The 24,773-nt window shown below is 45.4% G+C and overlaps 2 protein-coding genes and 2 pseudogenes across 5 annotated transcripts in view; 1 reads left to right on the plus strand and 3 right to left on the minus strand.

Annotated features, from left to right (window-relative positions):
- The window catches only part of LOC144483790 (uncharacterized), a 50,034-nt pseudogene extending 47,043 nt beyond the window's left edge, over positions 1-2,991 (minus strand).
- A 1,321-nt stretch (positions 2,992-4,312) lies between these two features.
- Positions 4,313-4,421, minus strand: LOC144483848 (5S ribosomal RNA; annotated as a pseudogene).
- Positions 4,422-7,128: 2,707 nt separating this feature from the next.
- The window catches only part of LOC144483845 (uncharacterized), a 67,011-nt gene continuing 49,366 nt past the window's right edge, over positions 7,129-24,773 (plus strand). Inside the window, 2 exon segments of the mRNA XM_078202423.1 lie at positions 7,129-8,648; positions 16,225-16,238. Of these exon segments, the coding sequence (XP_078058549.1) occupies positions 7,346-8,648; positions 16,225-16,238 (1,317 nt within the window). The 5' untranslated portion in view covers positions 7,129-7,345.
- The window catches only part of LOC144483844 (uncharacterized), a 168,081-nt gene continuing 163,695 nt past the window's right edge, over positions 20,388-24,773 (minus strand). For 2 of the 4 annotated variants that reach the window (XM_078202420.1, XM_078202419.1), the window contains exon 2: positions 20,388-21,917. In XM_078202420.1, coding sequence (XP_078058546.1) covers positions 21,117-21,566 — 450 coding nt within the window. In that variant the 5' untranslated portion in view covers positions 21,567-21,917 and the 3' untranslated portion in view covers positions 20,388-21,116. Of the gene's footprint in view, positions 21,918-22,653; positions 22,691-24,773 lie in introns of those variants that run through there. The other 2 variants (XM_078202422.1, XM_078202421.1) reach the window with 2 other exon arrangements.

Below are 24,773 nucleotides of genomic sequence, written 5' to 3' on the forward strand. Positions count from 1 at the left end.
GGTTGTTTAGTGGGAAACTAATGGAAGGACCTCATAAAATCTTGGAGAATAGCTGGAACATGGAGAATTAAAAGTGAATTCTGGGGAGCTTTGACGCACCTTCCATATGTTCACAGGAACAGAAGTGAATGAACCTTCAAGATATCATGAAGTATTAGGGAAACCTAGGGGAAGAAGTTAAAATGTAGAACTGAGTTTATAACACAAGTCTTTCTAAACTACAGTGTTAAGTTTGTAGTGTTGATTTTTAATTTTCTTTTGTTTCATATATCCAATAAAGTTTGTTTTCGGTTAAATGCATACAATCTTGTGGTATAATTCTTACAGTAAATTACCAGCTTTTTGAATTTCTCTTTAAACATTAACGGTCCCAACCAGGATCATAAAAATACACAGAAAATGTGTCAAACAAATCAAAGATCAAACAATATAATTTCCCTTACTTTGTATGGCTTTGCCAGCTCTGCCTTCAGTCCCTTTATTTTGGTTTAAAACACTGGTCTTAGACCCACACTTCTCCCCTTCAATTCTATCCTGTTGTCAGATATGGGTTTGGCTCCAATCTCAATTGTAATCCTGAAGTCAGTAACCCATTGGAATAAGTTGTGAAAGGAATCTGCAGCTCCTGACTAGTTACAGACCATTCCAGGTACAAGAATGTTGTCACAGAATTTATTAATTGTAATAAGTATTAAATCACAACATTTAAACACAGTGGATCAGTCCACTCACTCTGGAACACCAGCTCTCGGCTTCTGATTGACTGTAGCTGTCGGCTGTTCTGTTGACCAAAGTCTATCTTCTTACTTCATGTTGTTTTGTGTTGCGCACCGAGCTCCAGAAAATTGTCACTCATTAACCCTCGCTCACAACTATCTCTGTGCGGTATTCGCTCATTCAGCTTTGTCGCTCGTCTGCTGTGGTTCTGATTGGCCTCAGCAGCACATGATCAATCCCTGATTGATAAAATGGTGCATGATCAATGTTTGATTGGTCCCTGAAGGATATTGGTCATCTTGCTGATGTCACTTCCTATTAACTCATAGAATCCCTACAGTGCAGAAGGAGGCCATTTGGCCCATCGAGTCTGCTCTGACCACAATCCCACCCAGGACCTATCCCCGTAACCCCACTTATTTACCCAACTAATTCCCCTGACACTAAGAGGCAATTTAACACAGCCATTCAATCTAGCCTGCACATCTTTGGAGTGTGGGAGGAAACCGGAGCACCTGAAGAAAACCCACGCAGACACGGGGAGAATGTGCAAACTCCACACAGTTGCTCAAGGCCGGAATTGAACCCAGGTTCCTGGCACTGTGTGGCAGCAGTGCTATCCACTGTGCCACCGTGCTGCCCCGGTCACCTTGCTGACATCACTTCCCATTAACTCCTAACTGAGTTAATCCAGGATCTCAGACACTTGCAGCAACATCCTTTTCTTTATTGCTTTTCCCTGCTGCTGTAGTAAGTTCAAAGCTTTTCCACTGAGATAACAAGGCAGCACAAGGTAATTTGTGTGTCTGCTTCCCTGTAATAAAAGGACGTGTGGTGTCACTTCCTGATGATTGATGTTCGTCAGGCTCATCGACCTCACTGCTACATCTGAGGTGTGATGTTTCATTTCTTAGTGACTGCCGACGCCTGAAGCAAGTTACTTAAAGACAAATAACTAAAAGTACAAGAGATACACAAACTTAAACTAATACAGCAATTACTACAGAACATAGAAAATCTACACAGAAAGGTGACAGGTGTGCTAAAGCTCAGGAAGCCATATACACATTATAAAATACCATTTTCTATTCATACATTAACATGTTCATAAGAAATAAAAGTTGCAGAAAATACATCACAACACCACCATGACTGAAGCCAATAATCAAACCCACACTAATCTGTGTGTATGTTGAAGGAAAGTGACTATTTCTCTTTAAGTTAAAAAGCGAATACAATTTAAGACAGCATTTCTCCAGAATTGACTTCCACAATTAAATTACAAGAAGCTTCACGTGTACCCTCTAATCCTGCCATCAAATGTGGATCATTTCAGTGGAAATGTGCTCTCCCAGGCTCAAAGATCATCAGCCACTGGAAGCAAAGTTGTGGGACCGGCCAGTCCAGCAGAAAGAAACTCTCCGACACTCCCACTTCACCTACTGTCAGAATGAACATGGTTCAGTCCTGGATGTGATTAACAGCGGCAATAACAGCAGAATCCAACCACTGTTATCATTTGTGAACTCGCTGGTGTCTCTGCAGGTTGCATAACAATGTGAATCCCTTCCCACACATGGAGCAGGTGAAAGGTCTCTCCCCGGTGTGAACTCGCTGGTGTTTCATCACGGTTGCTGAATGTTTGAATCCCCTTCCACACACACAGCAGTTGAATGGCTTCTTCTCAGTGTGAACTTGCTGGTGTGTCAGCAGGTTTGATGAATCACTGAATCCTCTCCCACACTCAGAGCAGGTGAATGGCTTTTCCCCTGTGTGGACCCGCTGGTGTGTCAGCAAGTGGGATGACTGAATGAATCCCTTTCCACAGTCAGGGCAATTGAACGGTCTGTCTCCAGTGTGAACTCGCTGGTGTGTCAGTAGTGTGGATGAATTACTGAATACTTTTCCGCAAACAGGGCAGGTGAATGGCTTCTCCCCAGTGTGAACTCACTGGTGTGCCAGCAAATGGGATGATTGAATGAATCCCTTCCCACAGTCAGAGCAGGTGAATGGTCTCTCCCCACTGTGAATTCGCTGGTGTCTCCGCAGTGTGGCTAAATCACTAAATCCCTTCCCACACTCAGAACAGGCGAATGGCCTCTCCCCGGTGTGAACTCTCTGGTGTGTAAGCAGAAGGGAGAATTGACTAAATCCCTTCCCACAAAGAGAGCAGGTGAATGGTCTCTCCCCAGTGTGACTGCGTCGATGAGTTTCCAGCTTTGATGGGTAATTGAATCCCTTCCCACAGTCCCCACATTTCCACCGTTTCTCCATGGTGCGGGTGTCCTTGTGACTCTGCTGGTTTCACGATCTGCTGAAGCCTCGTCCACACACAGAACACAATTAATTTCTCTCCCTGATGTGAATGGTGCAATGTTTTTTCAGACTGTGTTAAAGCTCTTTCCACAGTCCGTGCACTGGAACACGCTCACTCAGGTGTGTGTGTGTTTCAGTGCTTTTCCAGGCACACTGATATTTAAGATCTCCTGAAAAAGACAGAACAGACAAAAATTTATCCTTCTAAATTGAAAGACTGATGATATTCAGGTTCCGATAAATAGAGTGAATTTGTGAGATCTTAGTGTGACATTTGGTTTGATATTTCTGCCTGCAAATCTTCACCTTCAGATATCCTGTAAAAGGAGTTTACAAAATGCATCACTGTCAGTACAGGATAGAAATTCAGAACAGACAATTCTAGTTTCTATGGAACATTCTTCCCTCTCTCATTCCTGTGAATCTCCATCCCACACACTCTCCCTCCATTCTCACTCTGCTGTATCTAATATTCACCCTCCCAATTCTCCTGAAGGTGCTGATTGAGGCTGATTGACAGATCCATGTTCACTGCTTCCAGAACTAAGAGACTTTTACCAAGAGTCAGGATGGACGTGTGTGGCTGAAAGGACCCCTTTGCTGTAATGACTCTATAACTGGAAGTATATAACATAGGTACAGAACAATATTACAAGAATATAAATAAGAATAAATTACTTCATTGCAGAACCATAAATAATTTATCTAATCTGTGACAAAAAAATCACGAGATATATCTCTGTCCTATACTAATTTACTGTCCCCTTAAATGTCAGCCATCTCCTGGGGAAAGCAGCCCTTTAATTCTGAACATTAGGAAAGAGAACATCCTCATAACCAAGCAAATCAATGTGTCAAGCTGAGGGAGCAAAGAACGTCAATGTCTTTAAGAGAGGGAGGGAGACCTGGGCCAACCTTTCCAGAGTCTGCACCCTCTCTGGATTCACTTCATGGAATCATACAATCCTATAGTGTAGAAGGAGGCCATTCGTCCCATCGAGTCTGCACCAACCACAATCCCACTCGGGCCCTATCCCCGTACCTCTGTGCATTTACCCTAACTTGTCCCCCTGGCACTAAGGGGCAATTTAACATGGCCAATCCACCTGACCCGCACATCTTTTGGACCGTGGGAGGAAACCGGAGCACCCGGGAGAAAACCACATGGGGAGAGAACATGCAAAGTCCACACAGACAGTGACTCAAAACAGGAATTTAACCCAAGTCCCTGACGCTGTGAGGCAGCAGTGCTAACCACTGTGCCACCATGCCATCCTAAAGTCTACTACACCTGGTATTCCCAGGAGGTCTCCTATTCAAGTACTAACCAGGCCTGAGTCTGCTTAGCTTCCGAGGTCAGGCGTTTTCAGACTGGTATTGCCGTAGGCATTGGCTGATCCTTTTCACTTCCTTGAGTCTGTCGAAAGCTCAATCTTCATTCAGACAGAGAGCAGCAGCAGCTTTGCTGTGCAGGAATGAGCAGCTGAACCAGAGTCCTTCCGGTCCTCCAGAGTTCCCATTGGTCAATCCCCTGCAGACAGACAATGAGGGGCGGAGCCCCTCGTGGGGGTGGGCGGGACTTTGCCCTCCAGCCGCGCTGAGATGTTGTCCATTGGAAAAGGCTCCGGACAGACAGTGGTCAGTGCGCCGGCTTTGTTCCGGGCCCCGCCCCACACTCGCACATGCGCATTCCACCTAAAAACCCACACATGCGCACTTTTGATTCACTGCTCCTCACCAGCTCTGGCCAATGGGAAGAGTTGGAGGACCGGAAGGATTCTGGTCCTCCAGCCAATCAGAGCGCGGGCCTTGTGTGATTGACGATTGAGCTTCAGGCAGATTCAAACTTCCTCCTGTTTCAATTAAGTGCAAGCAATTAAGAGCGTTAGACTGAAGATCGAAAGATCCCTGGTTCAATCCCGGGTTTCAGCAGGGCCCCTTTGCTGGCTTTCTGTGCTATCTGCAAATTGGCACTGCATTCCTTTAAAGAGGCCAACATCTGTGAGTAAAACACTTTCTTTTCTCCCCCTTTCCATTTCTTTTCTCATTCTGGGGGAAATTGGGGACTTGCAGCAACTGAAGGGAAAGGAAGTGAATCCAGGGAGGGTGCAGACTCTGGAAAGGTTGGCCCAGGTCTCTCTCTCTCTTAAAGACATTGATATAGAAACATAGAAGATAGGAGCAGGAGGAGGCCATTTGCCCTTCGAGCCTGCTCCGCCATTCATTACAATCATGGCTAATCATCCAACTCAATAGCCTAATCCTGCTTTTTCCCCATAACCTTTGATCCCATTCGCTCCAAGTGCTTTATCCAGCCGCCTCTTGAATACATTCAATGTTTTGGCATCAAACACTTCCTGTGGTAATAAATTCCACAGGGTCACTATTCTTTGGGTGAAGAAATGTCTCCTCAAATCCGTCCTAAATGGTCTGCCCTGAATCCTCAGACTGTGCCCCCCGGTTCTGGACTCCATCGGGAACATCCTCCCTGCATCTATCCTGTCTCGACCCTTAGAATTTTATAAGTCTCTTTGGGACTCCCCCCTCATTCATCTGAACTCCAATGAAAACAATTCTAACCCAGTCAGTCTCTCCTCATACATCAGTCCCGCGATTCCCTGAATCAGCCTGGTGAACATCCTTTGCTCCCTCAGCTTGACACATTTATTTGTCTGTCTAAAAGGATGGTCTTTTTCCTAATGTTCACATTAAAGGGCAGCTTTCCCCAGGAGATGGCTGACATTTAAGGGGACAGTAAATTAATATAGGACAGAGATATGTCGAGTGTTATTATAAGGTACCCAGATTAGATATATTATTTATGTTTCTGTAGTAAAATACATTTATTATTTCTTGCATTATAATATAATGCTGCAGCGATGTTATACATTTCCAGTCATAAAGTCATTACAGCACAGAAGGAATCCATTCGGTAACTCAAGTCCATGCTGACTCTCTGGATAACATTCCAGTCCCATTCCCACTCGATATCCCCATTCTCCTGAAAGTTTATTTCCTTCAAGTGCCCATCCACTTTCATTTTTAAATAGAATCCATAGATATGGATGGAGAGTTACAACATTTTGGGAATGAAATAGGAAACAACATTCCATAGAAACTAGAATTGTCTGCTCTGAATTTCTATCCTATACTGACTGTGATGACTTTTGTAAACTCATTTCACAGGATTTTGAACAAGGAATCACAGGCAAAAATCTCAACCGTCACATCGAGAAAGAGTCATATTCCTTGGGATCTGAATATCTTGTAATATGGAACTGTAGCTACGTTATATACTTCCAGACATCTCTTCCCTCAGAGGGTTGTTAGTCTTTTGGATTTCTCTTCCACAGGGACCAGTGGAGGCTGAGGATCATTGAATATATTCCAGTTAGACAGATCTTTGACTGACAAGGGTGTCAAGGGTTATGGGGAACAGACAAGAAGATGGAGCAAAAGCTAAGATGTGGGGGGATTTCTTCACTCAAGGATGTGGGAAAGCTTTGGAATTCTCAACCCCTGAGGACAGTGAAGCCTCAGTCATCAACTATTTTCAAGAGAGAGATTGATTGGTTTCTAGATATTGAGGATATCAAGGGATATGGGTTTAGTGTGGGGAGAATGATGCTGAGGTAGATGAACGAATTATCTCATTGAATAGTTTAAAAGACTCGATGAGCCAAATGGCCGACTGCAGCTCCGATTTGTTATGGTCTCTGTGTCCAGGACAGGAAGCAGTGAGCATGGATCTGTCAATCAGCCTCAATCAGCACCTTCAGGAGAATTGGGTGGGTGAATATTAGATACAGCAGAGTGAGAATGGAGGGAGAGTGTGTGGGATGGAGATTCACAGCTTTTTGGGGAATGAGAGAGGAAAGAATGTTCCATAGAAACTAGAATTGTCTGTTCTGAATTTCTATCCTGTACTGACACTGATGACTTTTGTAAACTCGTTTTACAGGATATTGAAAGAGGAATCACAGGCCGAAATCTCAAACATCACGTCGAGATCTGACATAGTCATATTCCTTGGGAGCTGAATATCATCGGACTTTGAATCTAGAAGGAGAAATGATTGTACAGTCTGTTGATTTGAAAAGATTTCAAACATCAGTGTGACTGGAAAAGCACCAACACACTGCCACACTTGAGTGAGAGTGTTCCAGTGCACGGACTAAAGAGCTTTAACCAGTTACACAGCCTGAATAAATATCACACCATTCACAGCAGGGAGAGACTGTACACGTGTTGTGTGTGTGGACGAGGCTTCAACTGATTGTCCACCAAAGAGAGCAGCAAGGACACCTACACCATGGAGAAACCGTCGAAATGTGGGGACTGTGGGAAGAGGTACAGAGCCCCATCTCTGCTGGAAGCTCATCAGCGCAGCCACATTGGGGAGAGGCCATTCACCTGCTCTCAGTGTGGGAAGGGATTCACTCGGTCATTCAACCTGCAGTCACACCAGCGAGTTCACACTGGGGAGAGACCGTTCACCTGCTCTCAGTGTGGGAAGGGATTCACTCACTCATCCCACCTGCGGAGACACCAGCGAGTTCACACTGGGGAGAGGCCATTCACCTGCTCTCAGTGTGGGAAGGGATTCACTCAGTCATCCCAGCTGCAGATACATCAGCGAGTTCACACTGGGGAGAGGCCATTCACCTGCTCTCAATGTGGGGAGGGATTCACTCAGTCATCCCAGCTGCAGATACATCAGCGAGTTCACACTGGGGAGAGGCCATTCACCTGCTCTCAGTGTGGGAAGGGATTCACTCAGTCATCCAGCCTGCAGGCACACCAGCGAGTTCACACTGGGGAGAGACCGTTCACCTGCTCTCAGTGTGGCAAGGGATTTACCCGATTATCCAACCTGCGGACACACCAGCGAGTTCACACTGGGGAGAGGCCATTCACCTGCCCTCAGTGTGGGAAGGGATTCACTCAGTCATTCAACCTGCGGGCACACCAGCGAGTTCACACTGGAGAGAGGCCATTCACCTGCTCTCAGTGTGGGAAGGGATTCACTCTGTCATCCCACCTGCGGAGACACCAGCGAGTTCACACTGGGGAGAGGCCATTCACCTGCTCTGTGTGTGGGAAGGGATTCACTCAGTCATCCCACCTGCAGATACACCAGCGAGTTCACACTGGGGAGAGACCATTCACCTGCTCTCAATGTGGGGAGGGATTCACTCAGTCATCCCAGCTGCAGATACATCAGCGAGTTCACACTGGGGAGAGGCCATTCACCTGCTCTCAGTGTGGGAAGGGATTCACTCAGTCATCCAGCTTGCTGACACACCAGCGAGTTCACACTGGGGAGAGACCGTTCACCTGCCCTCAGTGTGGGAAGGGATTTACTCGATTATCCAGCCTGCAGATACACCAACGAGTTCACACTGGGGAGAGGCCATTCACCTGCTGTCAGTGTGGGAAGGGATTCTGTGATACATCCAGGCTGCTGAGACACCAGCGAGTTCACACTGGGGAGAGGCCGTTCACCTGCTCTCAATGTGGGAAGGGATTCACTCGGTCCTCCCACCTGCGGATACACCAGCGAGTTCACACTGGGGAGAGACCATTCAGCTGCTCTGTGTGTGAGAAAAGATTCAGTCTTTCATCCCGGCTGCTGAGACACCAACAAGTTCACGAGTGATTCCAGGGGTTGGATTCTGCTGTTATTGTTTCTGCTCTCAATTACATCCAGGACTGCATTTTGTTCATTCTCACAGTTGGTCAATGGGGAGGGACGGAGGGTTTCTTTCTGCTGGACTGCCCGGTCTCATGACTTTGCCTCCAGTGGACTGATGCTCTTTGAGTCTTGTTGCGAATATCCCCGGTTTCAGATTTCACAAGGATCACAGAGTGACAGGTGTTGGGAGATTTAGAGTCACTATTTTTGTTTGAAACCCCCTCAAATGCCCATCCAATTTCCTTTGTAATTGTTTATTGTCTCCACTTCCTCCACCCTCGTAGGCAGCGAGTTCCAGATCATTACCATTCGCTGCATCAAAATATTCTTCCTCACATCCCCTCCTGCATCTCTGACCCAAAACCATAAATCTGTGTCCCCCTCATCCTTGTCCCATCAGCTAATGGGAACAGCTTTTCTTTGTCCACCTTATCTAAACCTGTCAGAATCTTGTCCACCTCTATCAAATCTCCCCTCAACCTCCTTTGCTCCAAGGGGAACAACCCCAGCCTGACATTTGCAATAAAGAACAAACTAACAGAATATGTTAATACCTGAAATCAAATGGGAATGTTTAATTTCTGTTTTAAAGATATTGTGAATATATTGTCCTGGACAATAAAGGAATTGGAATAACTCACCTTGGGTGTGGGTGAATGGAATATATCAATCTGATGTCCACCAACAGTTAGTGAAAGTCTGGAATGTGTAGCTGGAAATCCCTCCCTAACAGCACTGTGGGTGTACTTACACCTCAGGCATTGTAACAGTTCAGGAAGGCAGTGTTGGGGTTGACCACGGCCGAGGCAGCTACATACAGCCACATATTCTGTTATAATTGAAGGACTGTAGATTGAATGTGAGGCATTATGGGACTGGACTATCTTGACCACATTCCTGTGAGTGCTCAGTTTCTGCAATCACGGACCATTAAAGCTGCTTAGCAGAGCCCCAACAGAGGACCTGGTGAGAATATTTACTCACAATGAGTTAGAATTAAACTGGGGCGTCACGGTGGTACAGTGGTTAGCACTGCTGCCTCACAGCGCCAGGGACCCGGGTTTGATTCCCAGCTTGGGTCACTGTCTGTGTGGAGTTTGCACATTCTCCCCGTGTCTGCGTGGGTTTCCTCCGGGTGCTCCGGTTTCCTCCCACAGTCCAAAGATGTGTGGGTTAGGTGGATTGGCCGTGCTAAATTGCCCCTTTGTGTCAGGGGGACTAGCTAGCGTAAATGAATGGGGTTATGGGGATAGGGTTGGTGGGATTGTGGTTGGTGCAGACTTGATGGGCCGAATGGCCTCCTTCTGCACTATAGAGATTCTATGAGATTATTGCAGGACTGGCTGGTGTTCAGCGGCTGAGAAACCTGGAATCTGTGAAAAAGGGGTCTGACTAATCAACAAACGGGGGTAGGTAGCTGACTAAGAAGTTAAGAAGGGTTCTCAGGCATGTTTAAATTATTTTATCATAAATTTGTGATAAGAACTGTGAGGGACTTGTAACCCAATAGTGGTTGAATTGACGGTATACTCCAAGTAGCACTGGACTGAAAAGGGGGTCTCTGAGAGTAGATTCTAATGGTTATAATCTTACCCAAGCATGGCCAGTGAAAAATCAGAGTGGGGACCGGACAGGTCTTACCTGCCATTTGGAAACTAAGAACAAGAAACTTATCGATTAAAATTATGAGAGAATAGAGCCAATCTTTCGAGTCTGGATGACACTTCATAAGAGCTCTTATAAAGGGTCATCCAGATTCGAAACATTGGCTCTATTCTCTCTCCACAGATACTGTCAGACCTGCTGAGATTTTCCAGCATTCTGTTTTTGTTTCAGATTCCAGCATCCGCAGTATTTTACTTTTTTGATTAAATGATTCGGTCTGATTGGAATCCCCACGACCCTCCCTCAAAACAGAGGGAGTGGTGGCAATGGGAGAAAAAGGATCAGGATGATAAAGTCTGGGTTCTGATTCTCCGAGCCCATGTAGAATAAACAAAATGAGTGAATCAGTTTATAAAGAACAGAAGTTACCCATCCCTAACAAAAACTGATCAAATTAAATAGGTTGAGGAATATAACAAAAAAATTAATAGATGAAGTTTAAAATCATTTGTTTTGTTTTAAACTTGTGTAAAGTGATGTAATTGTGTGCCAAGTTTTTGCTGCTCACTCCCCACCCCTTTAGGTTCTGTAGAAAAGTTAACCCTTTCAGCAGACAGTTCATTTGTTTTTAAATCACTTGAAAACTCGTGTCTATTTTAGTTCATAATTGAAGATTTATGGGAATTGGCTAAGATGGGCTTTTTACATGTTTTAAGTATAAAAAAGTGGTCTTGAGAAGGCAATTTGGTAGAGAGAGGTGGAGGGAGAGATGTTTACAGAGAGGTGTGGAGAGCTGTTGGTTTTACAAGTTATCCATGTTTTTGGAGCAGTCACTTCATGTCCTGGTCTGAGAGGGATGGAGAGAAGTCCGTTCAATTGTTAAAGTTAAACTTTCTCTATTAACTGTTAATCAACACTCTGTTTTTTATCTTTCTGACTTGTTACATTTTTAATGATTAATAAACTTTCTGAATTCACCATTTAAAGTATTCTTTCTTGCCATATGGTTAAGTCACTGGAACCTGGTGTGATTTACGATTAGGGAGGTTATTGTAAACAAGAGAACCTCATAAATCTTAGTTCAAATAAATCAAAGTTCTGACAAATGGAATGTTATCCTTTATTATTCCGGACAAATGTGAGGTAATGCATTTTGGAAGGTCTAATACAGATAGGAAATATACAGTAAATGACAGAACCCTTAAGGGTATTGATAGGCAAAGGGATCTGGGTGTACAGGTACACAGGTCACTGAAAGTGGCAATGCAGATGGAGAAGGTAGTCAAGAAGGCATACGGCATGCTTGCCTTCATCGGCCGGGGTATTGAGTTTAAAAATTGGCAAGTCAGGTTGCAGCTTTATAGAAGCTTAGTTAGGCCGCACTTGGAATAGAGTGTTCAATTCTGGTTGCCACACTACCAGAAGGATGTGGAGGCCTTGGAGAGGGTGCAGAAAAGATTTACCAGGATGTTGTCTGGTATGGAGCGCATTAGCTATGAGGAGAGGTTGGAGAAACTTAGTTTGTTCTCACTGGAGTGACAGAGGTTGAGGGGGGACCTGATAGAAGTCTACAAGATTGAGAGGCATGGACGGAGTGGATAGTCAGAAGCTTTTTCCCAGGGTGGAAGGTTTAAAGGAGATGTTCGAGGCAGATTTTTTACAGAATAGCGGGTGTTTGGAACTCGTTGGCAGGGGAGGTAATGGAAGCGGATACAGTAGTGACTTTTAAGGAGCGTCTTGACAAATACATGAATAGGATGGGAATATATATGGTCCCCGGAAGGGTAGGAGGTTTTAGTTAAGTTGGGCAGCATGGTCGGTGCAGACTTGGAGGGCTGAAGGGCAGAATTTTGCCTTTATACTAATTCTTGTTGGATAAGGACATCAAAAGTATCGGGTATAACACGAGAACGCAACACAAACAGATCAGCCATGATCTAAATAAACGGTGGAGCCGACTCAAAGGGCCAAATGGCCGACTTCTGCTCCGATGTCGAATGTTGGTCACAAATTCCTGAGAATTGTGAAACAAGACTGGAAGATTCGCCTTGCTTGTGTTAGTGGGAAAATGTCCAGGAGAACCGTCTCTGTGAAGGACAGTTCTGGGATTAAAGGTTGCCAGACTGGAAAAGGAGGAGTAAAGAATCACTTTGGGCTGGTTTTTGGAGAAAGTATGTCAACATTCCAAGGCAGAGTAAAATATATCCATTGAGTTGGATATTTAATGGTGTTAAGAGTAAAAGGGCAAAGTTTAATTGTACAGTTTAAGGGCGATGTTCCCTATAAAAAAGTGTTTAGTCATTGTTGCCTCCAGTTTGTTGGAGTAAACATCAGAAAACTTGAAGTTTTGTCATGTGATTCTTTAATTTGTTTACCGAACAGTTCATTTAAAGCCACACGTTTCGACTTCCCATTTGAGCCTGGGGCACCTTTCTGTCTCTCTATTGCTCGTGTTAATGACAGCCAGGCGACGGAGCTGAGGGCTGAATTTAGCTGAGAATAATGGGGCCTGCGCCCCAGTCAGGACACTGCCATGGGGATCGCACTAATAGAGAGACAGGAAGCTGCTGGAGGACTGAGTGGGAAATGGGCCTCCAACCAATTGTTATATCAGTCATTCAGAACTAAAGAGAGACCCGTCTCTTTAAATACATATACAGGGAAGAGGCTGCACTGAAATCTGTTCCTTTTAACCTGCACAAAAGCAGGAGGCTGAGATTGACGGGCTGCAGGAGTCCATTCAGCCCGTCATGTCCCTGCTATCTCTTTGCAAGAACTCTCTGATTCATCCAACTGCTCTGTTCTTTCCCCACAGCCCTGCAAATTCTTCCCTTTCAAGTCTTTACCCTTTGGGAATATACTATTGAATCTTTCAAGCAGATCTGAACAACTCGCTGTGTCAAAAAATAAAATCCCATCTCCCCCTCTGGCTCCTTTGCCAATTACCTTAGAGGGACTCACTTTCTGTTAAAGAGCCTGCCAACCCCTCTCACCCACTTTCCCTAAAGTGCATCAATCTCATCAGGAAAAGTCCAGCAAAATCAAATATTTTTACTGATAAAAGTTTATTAATGAAACAGAACATGGTTAAAACAAACAGAAAATGACTTGAGGATCAAAGACAACCAGAGTAAAAGGATGTTCACAACGTTCTGGACCCAAATGGTTTATCTTTAATTCATATGTAGCCTGTTCCCTGCCCTCTTTGTGGTAAAGGCAGAATTCTCTGGATAGTAAATTTAAAAAGAAGTTTATTGAATGAAAAAGGTTTACTGAATACGGTGGTACAGTGGTTACTGCTGCCTCACAGCGCCAGGGACCCGGGTTCAATTCCCGGCTTGGGTCACTGTCTGTGCGGAGTCTGCACATTCTCCCCATGTCTGCATGGGTTTCCTCCAGGTCCTCCGGTTTCCTCCCACAGCCCAATGATGTGAAGGTTAGGTGGATTGGCCATGCTAAATTCTCATTCAGTGTACCTGAACAGAGTGTGGCAACTAGGGGAATTTCACAGTAGCTTCATTGCAGCGTGAATGTAAGCCGACTTGTGACTAATAAATAAACTTTAAGACATTGACTTTTACAGCTTCATGCGGGTGATCAGTCTGTAGAAGAGTAACCCTCTCTGGCTCCTTCTTTGACAGTAATTTCCTTGGAACTCAGCCTTGGGAGTCTTCAGAATTTGGTTCACAAGGAAGACCTTCAGAACCTCTACTTTTATCACCAAAGTGACCATTACTGGTGGCACGGTAGCACAGTGGTTAGCACTGCTGCTTCACAGCTCCAGGGTCCCGGGTTCGATTCCCGGCTCGGGTCACTGTCTGTGTGGAGTTTGCACATTCTCCTCATGTCTGCGTGGGTTTCCTCCGGGTGCTCCGGTTTCCTCCCACAGTCCAAAGATGTGCGGGTTAGGTTGATTGGCCAGGTTAAAAATTGCCCCTTAGAGTCCTGGGATGCGTAGGTTAGAGGGATTAGTGGGTAAAATATGTGGGGTGGGATTGTGGTCGGTGCAGACTCGATGGGCCGAATGGCCTCCTTCTGCACTGTCGGGTTTCTATGATTACCACACGTCAGAGTTGGGCCTGTTGTAACATGACAATTGGTCAATTTGGTCTCCAGATTAATTGAATTGGATCCGCAATTACTGACACCACTTTCTCTTATTATCTTAGACAGGAATACAAGAGAACTGGTTCATACTATCCCTTTATCTGATTCTATACAATACCCTTATTCACACAGTTTCAAATGTTGAGGCTAATCAGAGCTTGAAGATCTCTCTCGCCAGTACACTATGCCAGCTGCGGCACAGTGGTTAGCATTGCTGCCTCACAGCGCCAGGGATCGATTCTCGGCTTGGGTCACTGTCCATGTGGTGTCTGCATGTTCTCCCCGTGTCTGCCTGGGTTTCCTCCAGCTGCTCCTGTTTCCTTCCCCAGTCTGAAAGACGGGCTGGTTCAGTGCATTGGCCATGCTACATTCTCCCTCAGAGTAACCCGAACAGGCACCAGAGTGTGGTGACTAGGGGATTTTCACAGTCACTTCATTGCAGTGTTAATGTGAGCCTACTTGTGACACAAATAAATAAACTTTAAAAATGTATCTTCATTGCACATTCGTTACATACACAATTAAGATTTTACATTTTAAAAGCAAATAAAAACTCAGTCTTTTACTATAACGACTGATTCATTAATTGTAACTCAATTCAGGGTCACTGCTTATTCAATCACCATGATGCCCCCTCCGTGGCCAATTCCTGAACGCCCCCCCGTGCACATCCACCCTCCTTGGCAGAGATTCACCCCCCGCCGTCCCCCCCGATCACCCTCCCCCCCCATACAAAGCTCCCCCCTTGGCGTCCACCCTCCTTGCATAAGCCCCCAGTCATTATAAATACCCCTCCACTAAGCCCCACCCCCACCCATCCCCTTGGCACTGCCCATGGTACATTTATGGTACTCAACTGGGCACTGCCAGGGTGCCAGGAGGGTACTGAATGTGGCACTGCCCCATGGGCACTGCCCCTGACCACCATGGTGGCTTCAATGGCCTCCGATCCCACCCCCCCCCACACCCCCAGTGTGGCCCAAGCACCTGGTCCCCGCTGGTGAAGACCAGTAGTGATTCTCGCCGATGTGACGTCTCGCCAGCGAGGGGGGGAAGCAGCCATGCTGAACCCACCAATCACATTGTAATGTAGGCAACTCTGTGCAAATAGCCTTCAGTCCCTTTCTGGGAATGAAGCCGGCAAAACACGGGCCGGGAAGATAGCAATCCTTTAGTCTCGCACGCTATCCTCCTGGCTCACCGGTCTAATCGAGCGGCGAGTCAAGCCGGTAAGATCGCCCCCTGTATCTTTCTTTCACACTCAGACTGAACAATCAGCCTTATTCTTGAGGCAGATTTCACAGAATATAATGTCCTCTCGCTGATCAAAATGAAAGAAGAAATTCTTAGTTTAAACAATTCCTGCTCGCTACACAGATTCCACAAGCATTGAGGTGAATACAGTGTGGTCACAACAAAATGACAACAATACAGTTCAGTAACAACAAACTTTTTTAAACTTCATCTTTTTTTAATTATATTCCTCAACCTAATTATTTTAATTTGATCAGTTTTTGTTAGGGATGGGTAACTTCTGTTCTTTATAAACTGATTCACTCATTTTGTTAATTCTGCATGGGCTCGGAGAATCAGAACCCAGACTTTATCATCCTTATCCTTTTTCTCCTTCTGCCACCACTCCCTCTGTTTTGCGAGAGGGTCGTGGGGATTCCAATCAGACTGAATCATTTTATCATAAAAGTAAAATACTGCGGATACTGGAATCTGAATAAAAACAGAAAATGATGGAAAGTCTCAACAGGTCTGACAGCATCTGTGGAGAGAGAATAGAGCCAATGTTTCAAGACTGGATGACCCTTCATAAGAGATCTTCTGAAGTGTAATCCAGACTCAATGTTGGCTCTATTCTCTTCTCATTGTATCGATATGTTTCTTGTTCTTAGTTTCCAAATGGCAGGTAAGCTCTGGTTTTTCACTGGCCATGCTCGGGTAGGATTATAACTATTAGAAGCTATGCTCAGAGGTCCACTTTTCAATCCAGTGCTACTTGGAGTATACCGTCACTTCACCGATTATCGGGTCACAAATTTATGATAAAATAATTTAAATAATGCCTGAGAATGCTTCTTCACCAACTACCTATCACCGTGTGTTGATTGGTCAGACCCACTTTTTACAGATTCGGGAATCTCAGCCGCTGAACACCAGCCGATCCTGGAATAAGTTTAATTCTAACTCATTCTGAGTAAATATTCTCACCAGGTCCTCTGGCGGGGCCCTGCTAAGCAGCTTTAATGGTCCGTGATTGCAGAAACTGAGCAGTCACAGGAATGTGGTCAAGATAGTCCAGTCCCATAATGCCTCACATTCAATCTGCTGTCCTTCAATTCTAACAGAATATGTGGCTGTATGTAGCTGCCTCGGACATGGTCAACCCCAACACTGCCTTCTTGAACTGCTACAATGCCTGAGGTGTAAGTACACCCACAGTGCTGTTAGGGAGGGATTTCTCGCTACACATTCCAGACATTCACTGGACTGTAGGTGGATACCAGATTGATATATTCCATTCAACCACACCCAAGGTGAGTTATTCAAATTTCTTTATTGTCCAAGACAATATATTCACAATATCTTTAAAACAGAAATTAAACATTCTCATTTGGTTTCAGGTACTAACATATTCTGTTAGTTTGTTCTTTATTGTCAATGTCAGGCTGGGGTTGTTCCCCTTGGAGCAAAGGAGGTTGAGGGGAGATTTGATAGAGGTGGACAAGTTTCTGACAGGTTTAGATAAGGTGGACAAAGAAAAGCTGTTCCCATTAGCTGATGGGACAAGGATTTTGGTTCAGAGATGCAGGGGGGGATGTGAGGAAGAATATTTTGATGCAGCGAATGGTAATGACCTGGAACTCGCTGCCTACGAGGGTGGAGGAAGTGGAGACAATAAACAATTACAAAGGAAATTGGATGAGCATTTGGGGGGCTTTCAAACAGAAATGCTGACTAAATATCTCTTAACTTCCAGCCTGGGCTCGATTCCCGGCTTGGGTCACTTGTGTGTGGAGTTTGCACATTCTCATCGTGTCTGCATGTGTTTCCTCCGGGTGCTCTGGTTTCCTCCCACAGTCCAAAGATGTGCAGGTTAGGTGGATTGGCCATGATAAATTGCCCCTTAGTGTTAGGGGGACCAGCTAAGGTAAATGCATGGGGTTATGGGGATAGGGCCTGGGTGGGATTGTGGTCTGTGCAGTCAATGGGCCAAATGGCCTCCTTCTGCACCGTCGGGATTCTATGATTCCTAACACCCTGTCACTCTGTGACCCGTGTGAAATTTAAAACCAGGTATTCGCAACAAGACTCAGAGGGTATCAGTCCACTGGAGGCAAAGTCATGAGACCGGCCAGTCCAGCAAAAAGAAACCCTCCGACCCTCCCCATTGACCAACTGTGAGAATGAACAAAGCGCAGTCCTGGATGTAATTGAGAGCAGAAACAATAACAGCAGAATCCAACCCCGAATATCACTCATGAACGCGTTGGTGTCTCAGCAGGGCAAATGAAGCTCTGAATCCCTTCCCACACTGAGAGCAGGTAAAGGGCCTCTCCCCAGTGTGAACTCGCTGGTGTGTCCGCAGGTTGGATAACTGAGTGAATCCCTTCCCACACTGCGAGCAGGTTGCGAATACCTGGTTTTAAATTTCACAAGGATCACAGAGTGACCGGGTGTTAGGAATCATAGAATCCCGACGGTGCAGAAGGAGGCCATTCGGCCTATTGACTCTGCACAGACCACAATCCCACCCAGGCCCTATCCCCATAACCCCATGCATTTACCTTAGCTGGTCCCCCTGACACTAAGGTGCAATTTAGCGTGGCCAATCCACCTAACCTGGTTTCTCCCCGGTGTGAACTCGCTGGTGTCTCTGCAGGATGGATGAGTGACTGAATCCCTTCGCACACACATAGCAGGTGAACAGTCTCTCCCCAGTGTGACTGCGTCGATGAGTTTCCAGATCAGATGGGACTTTGAATCCCTTCCCATAGTCCCCACAGTTTCTCCATGGTGCGGGTGTCCTTGTGACTCTACAAGTTAAACAATCAGTTAAATCTCACACAGAACAGTCTCTCCCGCTGTGAATGCTGTTATATTTTTTCAGGCTGTGTAACTGGTGAAAGCTCTTTCCACACTCAGTGCACTGGAACACTCTCACTCGAGGGTGTGTTTGTGTCTCGGGGTTTTTCCAGCCACACTGATGTTTAAAATCTTTTGAAGCAGAAAGAACATGGAAACATTTCTCCTTCTAGAGTCAAAGGTCGATAATATTCCAGTCTTGATTATATGATATATTATATTATTATGATTATATTATTCAGATTCTATGATTCCGATTTAAAAACAAATGAACTGTCTGCTGAAAGGGTTAACTTTTCTACAGAACCTAAAGGGGTGGGAAGTGAGCAGCAAAAACTTGGCACACAATTACATCACTTTACACAAGTTTAAAACAAAACAAATGATTTTAAACTTCATCTATTAATTTTTTTTGTTATATTCCTCAACCTATTTACTTTAATTTGATCAGTTTTTGTCAGGGATGGTAACTTCTGTTCTTTATAAACTGATCCACCTATTTTGTTTATTCGACATGGGCTCGGGAATCAGAACCCTGACTTTATCATCCTTATCCTTTTTCTCCTTCTGCCACCACTCCCTCTGTTTTGCGGGAGGGTCGTGGGGATTCCAATCAGAACTAATCATTTTATCATAAAATACTGCAGATACTGGAATCTTAAAAATAACAGAAAATGCTGGAAAATCTCAGCAGGTCTGACAGTATCTGCGGAGAGAGAATAGAGCCAATGTTTCGAGTCTGGATGACCCTTTATAAGAGCTCTTATGAAGTGTCATCCAGACTCGAAAGATTGGCTCTATTCTCTAATCATTTTAATCGATAAGTTTCTTGTTCTTAGTTTCCAAATGGCAGGTAAGAGACCTGCCCGGTCCCCACTTGAGCTCTGATTTGTCACTGGCCATGCTTGGGTAAGATTATAATCATTGGAATCTACTCTCTGAGATCTGCTTTTCAGTCCAGTGCTACTTGGAGTGTACCATCACTTCACCGACTATCAGGTCACAAGTCCCTCACAGTTCTTATCACACATTTATGATAAAATAATTTAAACACACCTGAAAACGCTTCTTAACGTCTTAACCTCCCCCCGTTTGTTGATTCGTCAGACCCCTTTTTCACAGATTCCAGGTTTCTCAGCCACTGAACACCAGCCGGTCCTGCAATAATCTGATTGAATCTCTATAGTGCAGAAGTAGGCCATTCGGCCCATCAAGTCTGCACCAACCACAATCCCACCGACCCTATCTCCATAACCCCATGCATTTACCCCAGCTAGTCCCCCTGACACTAAGAGGCAACTTAGCATGCCCAATGCACTTAACCTGCACTTCTTTGGACTGTGGGAGGAAACCGGAGCACCCGGAGGAAACCTACACAGACATGGGGAGAACGTGCAAACTCCACACAGTGATCTAAGCTGGAAATCGAACCCGGGCCCCTGGCGCTGTGATGCAGCACTGGTAACCACTGTGCCACCGTGCTGCCCCAGTTAATTTTAACTCATTCTGAGTAAATATTCTCACCAGGTCCTCTGTTGGGGCCCTGCTAAGCAGCTTTAATGGTCCGTGATTGCAGAAACTGAGCAGTCACAGGAATGTGGTCAAGATAATCCAGTCCCATAATGCCTTACATTCAATCTACAGTCCTTCAATTATAACAGAATATGTGGCTGTATGTAGCTGCCTCGGCCGTGGTCAACCCCAACACTGCCTTCCTGAACTGCTACAATGCCTGAGGTGTAGGTACACCCACAGTGCTGTTAGGGAGGGATTTCCAGCTACACATTCCAGTCTTTCACGAGACTGTAGGTAGATATCAGATTGATATATTCCATTCACCCACACCCAAGTTGAGTTATTCCAATTCCTTTATTGTCCAGGACAATATATTCACAATAACTTAAAACAGAAATTAAACATTCCCATTTGATTTCAGGTATTAACATATTATGTTAGTTTGTCCTTCATTGTCGATGTCAGGCTGGGGTTGTTCCTCTTGGAGCAAAGGAGGTTGAAGGGAGATTTGATAGAGGTGGACAAGATTCTGACAGGTTTAGACAAGGTGGACAAAGAAAAGCTGTTCCCATTAGCCGACGGGACAAGGATGAGGGGGACACAGATTTATGGTTTTGGGTCAGAGATGCAGGGGGGGAAGTGAGGAAGAATATTTTGATGCAGCGAATGGTAATGACCTGGAACTCGCTGCCTATGAGGGTGGAGGAAGTGGAGTCAATAAACAATTACAAAGGGAATTGGATGGGCATCTGGGGGGTTTCAAACAGAAATAGTGACTCTTAACTTCCTAACACCCTGTCACTCTGTGATCCTTGTGAAATTTGAAACCATGTATTCGCAACAAGACTCAAAGAGCATCAGCCCACAGGAGGCAATGTTGTGAGACCGGCCAGTCCAGCAGAAAGAAACCCTCTGACCCTCCCCATTGACCAACTGTGAGAATGAACAAAATGCAGTCCTGGATGTAACTGAGAGCAGAAACAATAACAGCAGAATCCAACCCCTGGAATCACTCGTGAACCCGTTGGTGTCTCAGCAGCTGGGATAAAAGACTGAATCTCTTCTCTCACACAGAGCACGTGAACGGCCTCTCCCCAATGTGAATTCGCTGGTGTGTCAGCAGGCTGGATGAATCACAGAATCCCTTCCCACACTGAGAGCAGGTGAATGGCCTCTCCCCAGTATGAAATCGCTGGTGTCTCTGCAGGTGGGATGACTGAGTGAATCCCTCCCCACATCGAGAGCAGGTAAAGGGCCTCTCCCCAGTGTGAACTCGTTGGTGTTTCCGCAGGGTGGATGAACAAGCGAATCCCTTCCCACACTGAGAGCAGGTGAATGGTCTCTCCCCAGTGTGAACTCGCTGGTGTCTCTTCATGTTGGATGAGTGAGTGAATCCCTCCCCACACTGAGAGCAGGTGAATGGCCTCTCCCCAGTGTGGCTGCGCCGATGAGCTTCCAGCAGAGAGGGGGCTCTGTATCTCTTCCCACAGTCCCCACATTTCCATGGTTTCTCCATGGTGCAGGTGTCCTTGCCTCTCCCTTGGGTGGACAATCAGTTGACGCCTCGTCCACACACAGAACACGTGTACAGACTCTCCCTGCTGTGAATGGTGTGATATTTATTCAGGCTGTGTGACTGGTTAAAGCTCTTTAGTCAGTGCACTGGAACACTCTCACTCGAGTGTGGCAGTGTGTTGGTGCTTTTCCAGTCACACTGATGTTTGAAATCTTTTCAATTCAACAGACCGGACAATCATTTCTCCTTCGAGATTCAAAGTCCGATGATATTCAGCTCCCATGGAATATGACTCTGTCACGTCTAGACGTGACGTTTGAGATTTCGGCCTGTGATTCCTCTTTCAATATCCTGTAAAACAAGTTTATAAAAGTCATCACTGTCAGTACAGGATAGAAATTCAGAACAGACAATTCTAGTTTCTATGGAACATTCTTTCCTATTTCAGTCCCAAAAAGCTGTAAATCTCCATCCCACACACTCTCCCTCCATTCTCACTCTGCTGTATCTAATATTCACCCTCCCAATTCTCCTGAAGGTGCTGATTGAGGCTGATTGACAGATCCGTGCTCACTGCTTCCTGTCCTGGACACTGAGACCATAACAAATAGGAGCTGCAGTCGGCCATTTGGCTCATCGAGCCTTTTAAACTATTCAATGAGATAATTCGTTCATCTACCTCAGCATCATTCTCCCCACACTAAACCCATATCCCTTGATCTCCTCAATATCCAGAAACCAATCAATCTCTCTCTTGAAAATAGTTGATGACTGAGGCTTCACTGTCCTCAGGGGTTGAGAATTCCAAATCTTCACCACATCCTTGAGTGAAGAAATCCCCTCACATCTTAGCTTTTGCTCCATCTTCTTGTCTGTTCCCCATAACTCTTGACACCCTTGTCAGTCAAAGATCTGTCTAACTGGAATATATTCAATGATCCTCAGCCTCCACTGGTCCCTGTGGAAGAGAAATCCAAAACCTCACAACCCTCTGAGGGACGGGATGTCTGGAAATATATAACGTAGCTACAGTTCCATATTACAAGATATTCAGATCCCAACAAATATGACTCTGTCTAGATGTGACGGTTGAGATTTTTGCCTGCGATTCCTCGTTCAATATCCTGTGAAATGAGTTTGCAAAAGTCATCACAGTCAGTATAGGATAGAAATTCAGAGCAGACATTTCTAGTTTCTCTGGAACATTCTTTCATATTTCATTCCCAAAAAGTTGTAAATCTCCATCCATATCTATGGATTCTATTTACAAATGAAAGTGGATGGGCACTTGAAGGAAATAAACTTTCAGGAGAACGGGGATATCGAGTGGGAATGGGACTGGAATGTTATACAGAGAGTCAGCATGGACTCGAGTTGCCAAATGGATTCCTTCTGTGCTGTAATCATTTTATGACTGGAAATGTATAACATCGCTACAGCCTTATATTACAATGCAAGAAATAATAATGAATGTATTTTTTTACAGAAACATAAATAATATATCTAATCTGGGTAGACATATCTCTGTCCTATATTAATTTACTGTACCACTTAAATGTCAGCCATCTCCTGGGGAAAGCTGCCCTTTAATTATGAACATGATGAAAAAGACCATCCTTTTCGCCAGACAAATAAATGTGTCAAGCTGAGGGAGCAAAGGATGTTCACCAGGCTGATTCAGGGAATCACAGGACTGATGTAGGAGGAGTGATTGACTAGGTTCGGATTGTTTTTGTTGGAGTTCATATGAATGAGGGGGAATCTCATAGAGACTTATAAAATTCTAACAGGTCGAGACAGGGTAGATGCAGGGAGGATGTTCCCGATGGAGTCCAGAACCGGGGGTCACAGTCTGAGGATTCAGGGGAGACCATTTAGGACGGAGGTGAGTAGACATTTCTTCACCCAAAGAGTGGTCACCCTGTGGAATTTATTACCACAGGAAGTAGTTGATGCCAAAACATTGAATGTATTCAAGAGGCGGCTGGATATAGCACTTGGGGCAAATGGGATCACAGGTTATGGGGAAAAAGCAGGATTAGGCTATTGAGTTGGATGATCAGCCATGGTTGTAATGAATGGCGGAGCAGGCTCGAAGGGCCAAATGGCCTCCTCCTGCTTCTACCTTCTATGTTTCTATATCAATGTCTTCAAGAGAGAGAGAGAGACCTGGGCCAACCTTTCCAGAGTCTGCAGCCTCCCTGGATTCACTTCCTTTCCCTTCAGTTGCTGCAAGTCCCCAATTTCCCCCAGAATGAGAAAAGAAATGGAAAGGGGGAGAAAAGAAAGTGTTTTACTCACAGATGTTGCCCTCTTTTAGGTCAAAACAAATAAACAAACTCAAGTTAAATCAGGACAAAGTAAAAGGGGCAGCTCCCCAAAAGGAGGAGGAACAGCCCGAACAAAAATCAAAGTACAAAGGAAACTTAAAAACATCAAATTAAAATGTGATTATTAGGGTCAAAGTACAAAGGAAACTTAAAAACATCAAATTAAAATGTGATTATTAGGGTCAATAACGCACCCCAACCCCTGCAGTGCCCAACGGGCACGGAAGGCGTCAATCGCGCCCGTGGACACCGCATGCTCCCTCTCCAGGGGCACCCGGCCGCGAACGTAGCTGCAGTAGAGGGGAAAACAGTCAGGATGGACGGCCCCCTCGATCGCCCGGTGCCTGGACATGTAAATGGCGCGTTTCGCCAATCCCAGGAGCAGGTTCACGAGGAGGTCGCCATCCCGACCCCAACAAAAAGAGAGTGCAACCTAAGACACAAAACATAGACATGGTCCACGGACTCCACAAGGCCACAGAAGGGGCAAGCTTCATAGCCCGTGAACCAGTGAATCCTACGGTTGTGCGGAACTGCTGCATGCATCACCCTTCACCCCAGGTCCCCGATGTAATTGGGGCAATCCCTCCGTAGAGGACCTCTACGGAAACAAGGCCCGCCAAGGTGTATCTGGGCGACAGGCGAGGAGGCGGTAGTGGAAGGTGTGCAGCAGCAGCCCGCACAGGAGACGCCTCCGCGTGGTAGAAAAAGACACGGAGGTGGAGAGAATGTTTATCCTCCTACCCTGACCTTGACCCGGGAGCCGTAAAGGTTGGTGAGAGTCATAGCGGACATGCCAAATTTCCTTAGTCTTCTGGGAAAGTTGGTGGGGCTTACTTATCTACAGTGTAATTTTTCGTTAGAGAGAAGAAGGTTA

The sequence above is a fragment of the Mustelus asterias genome, unplaced genomic scaffold, assembly GCF_964213995.1.
Source record: "Mustelus asterias unplaced genomic scaffold, sMusAst1.hap1.1 HAP1_SCAFFOLD_79, whole genome shotgun sequence".
Lineage (NCBI taxonomy): Eukaryota > Metazoa > Chordata > Chondrichthyes > Carcharhiniformes > Triakidae > Mustelus > Mustelus asterias.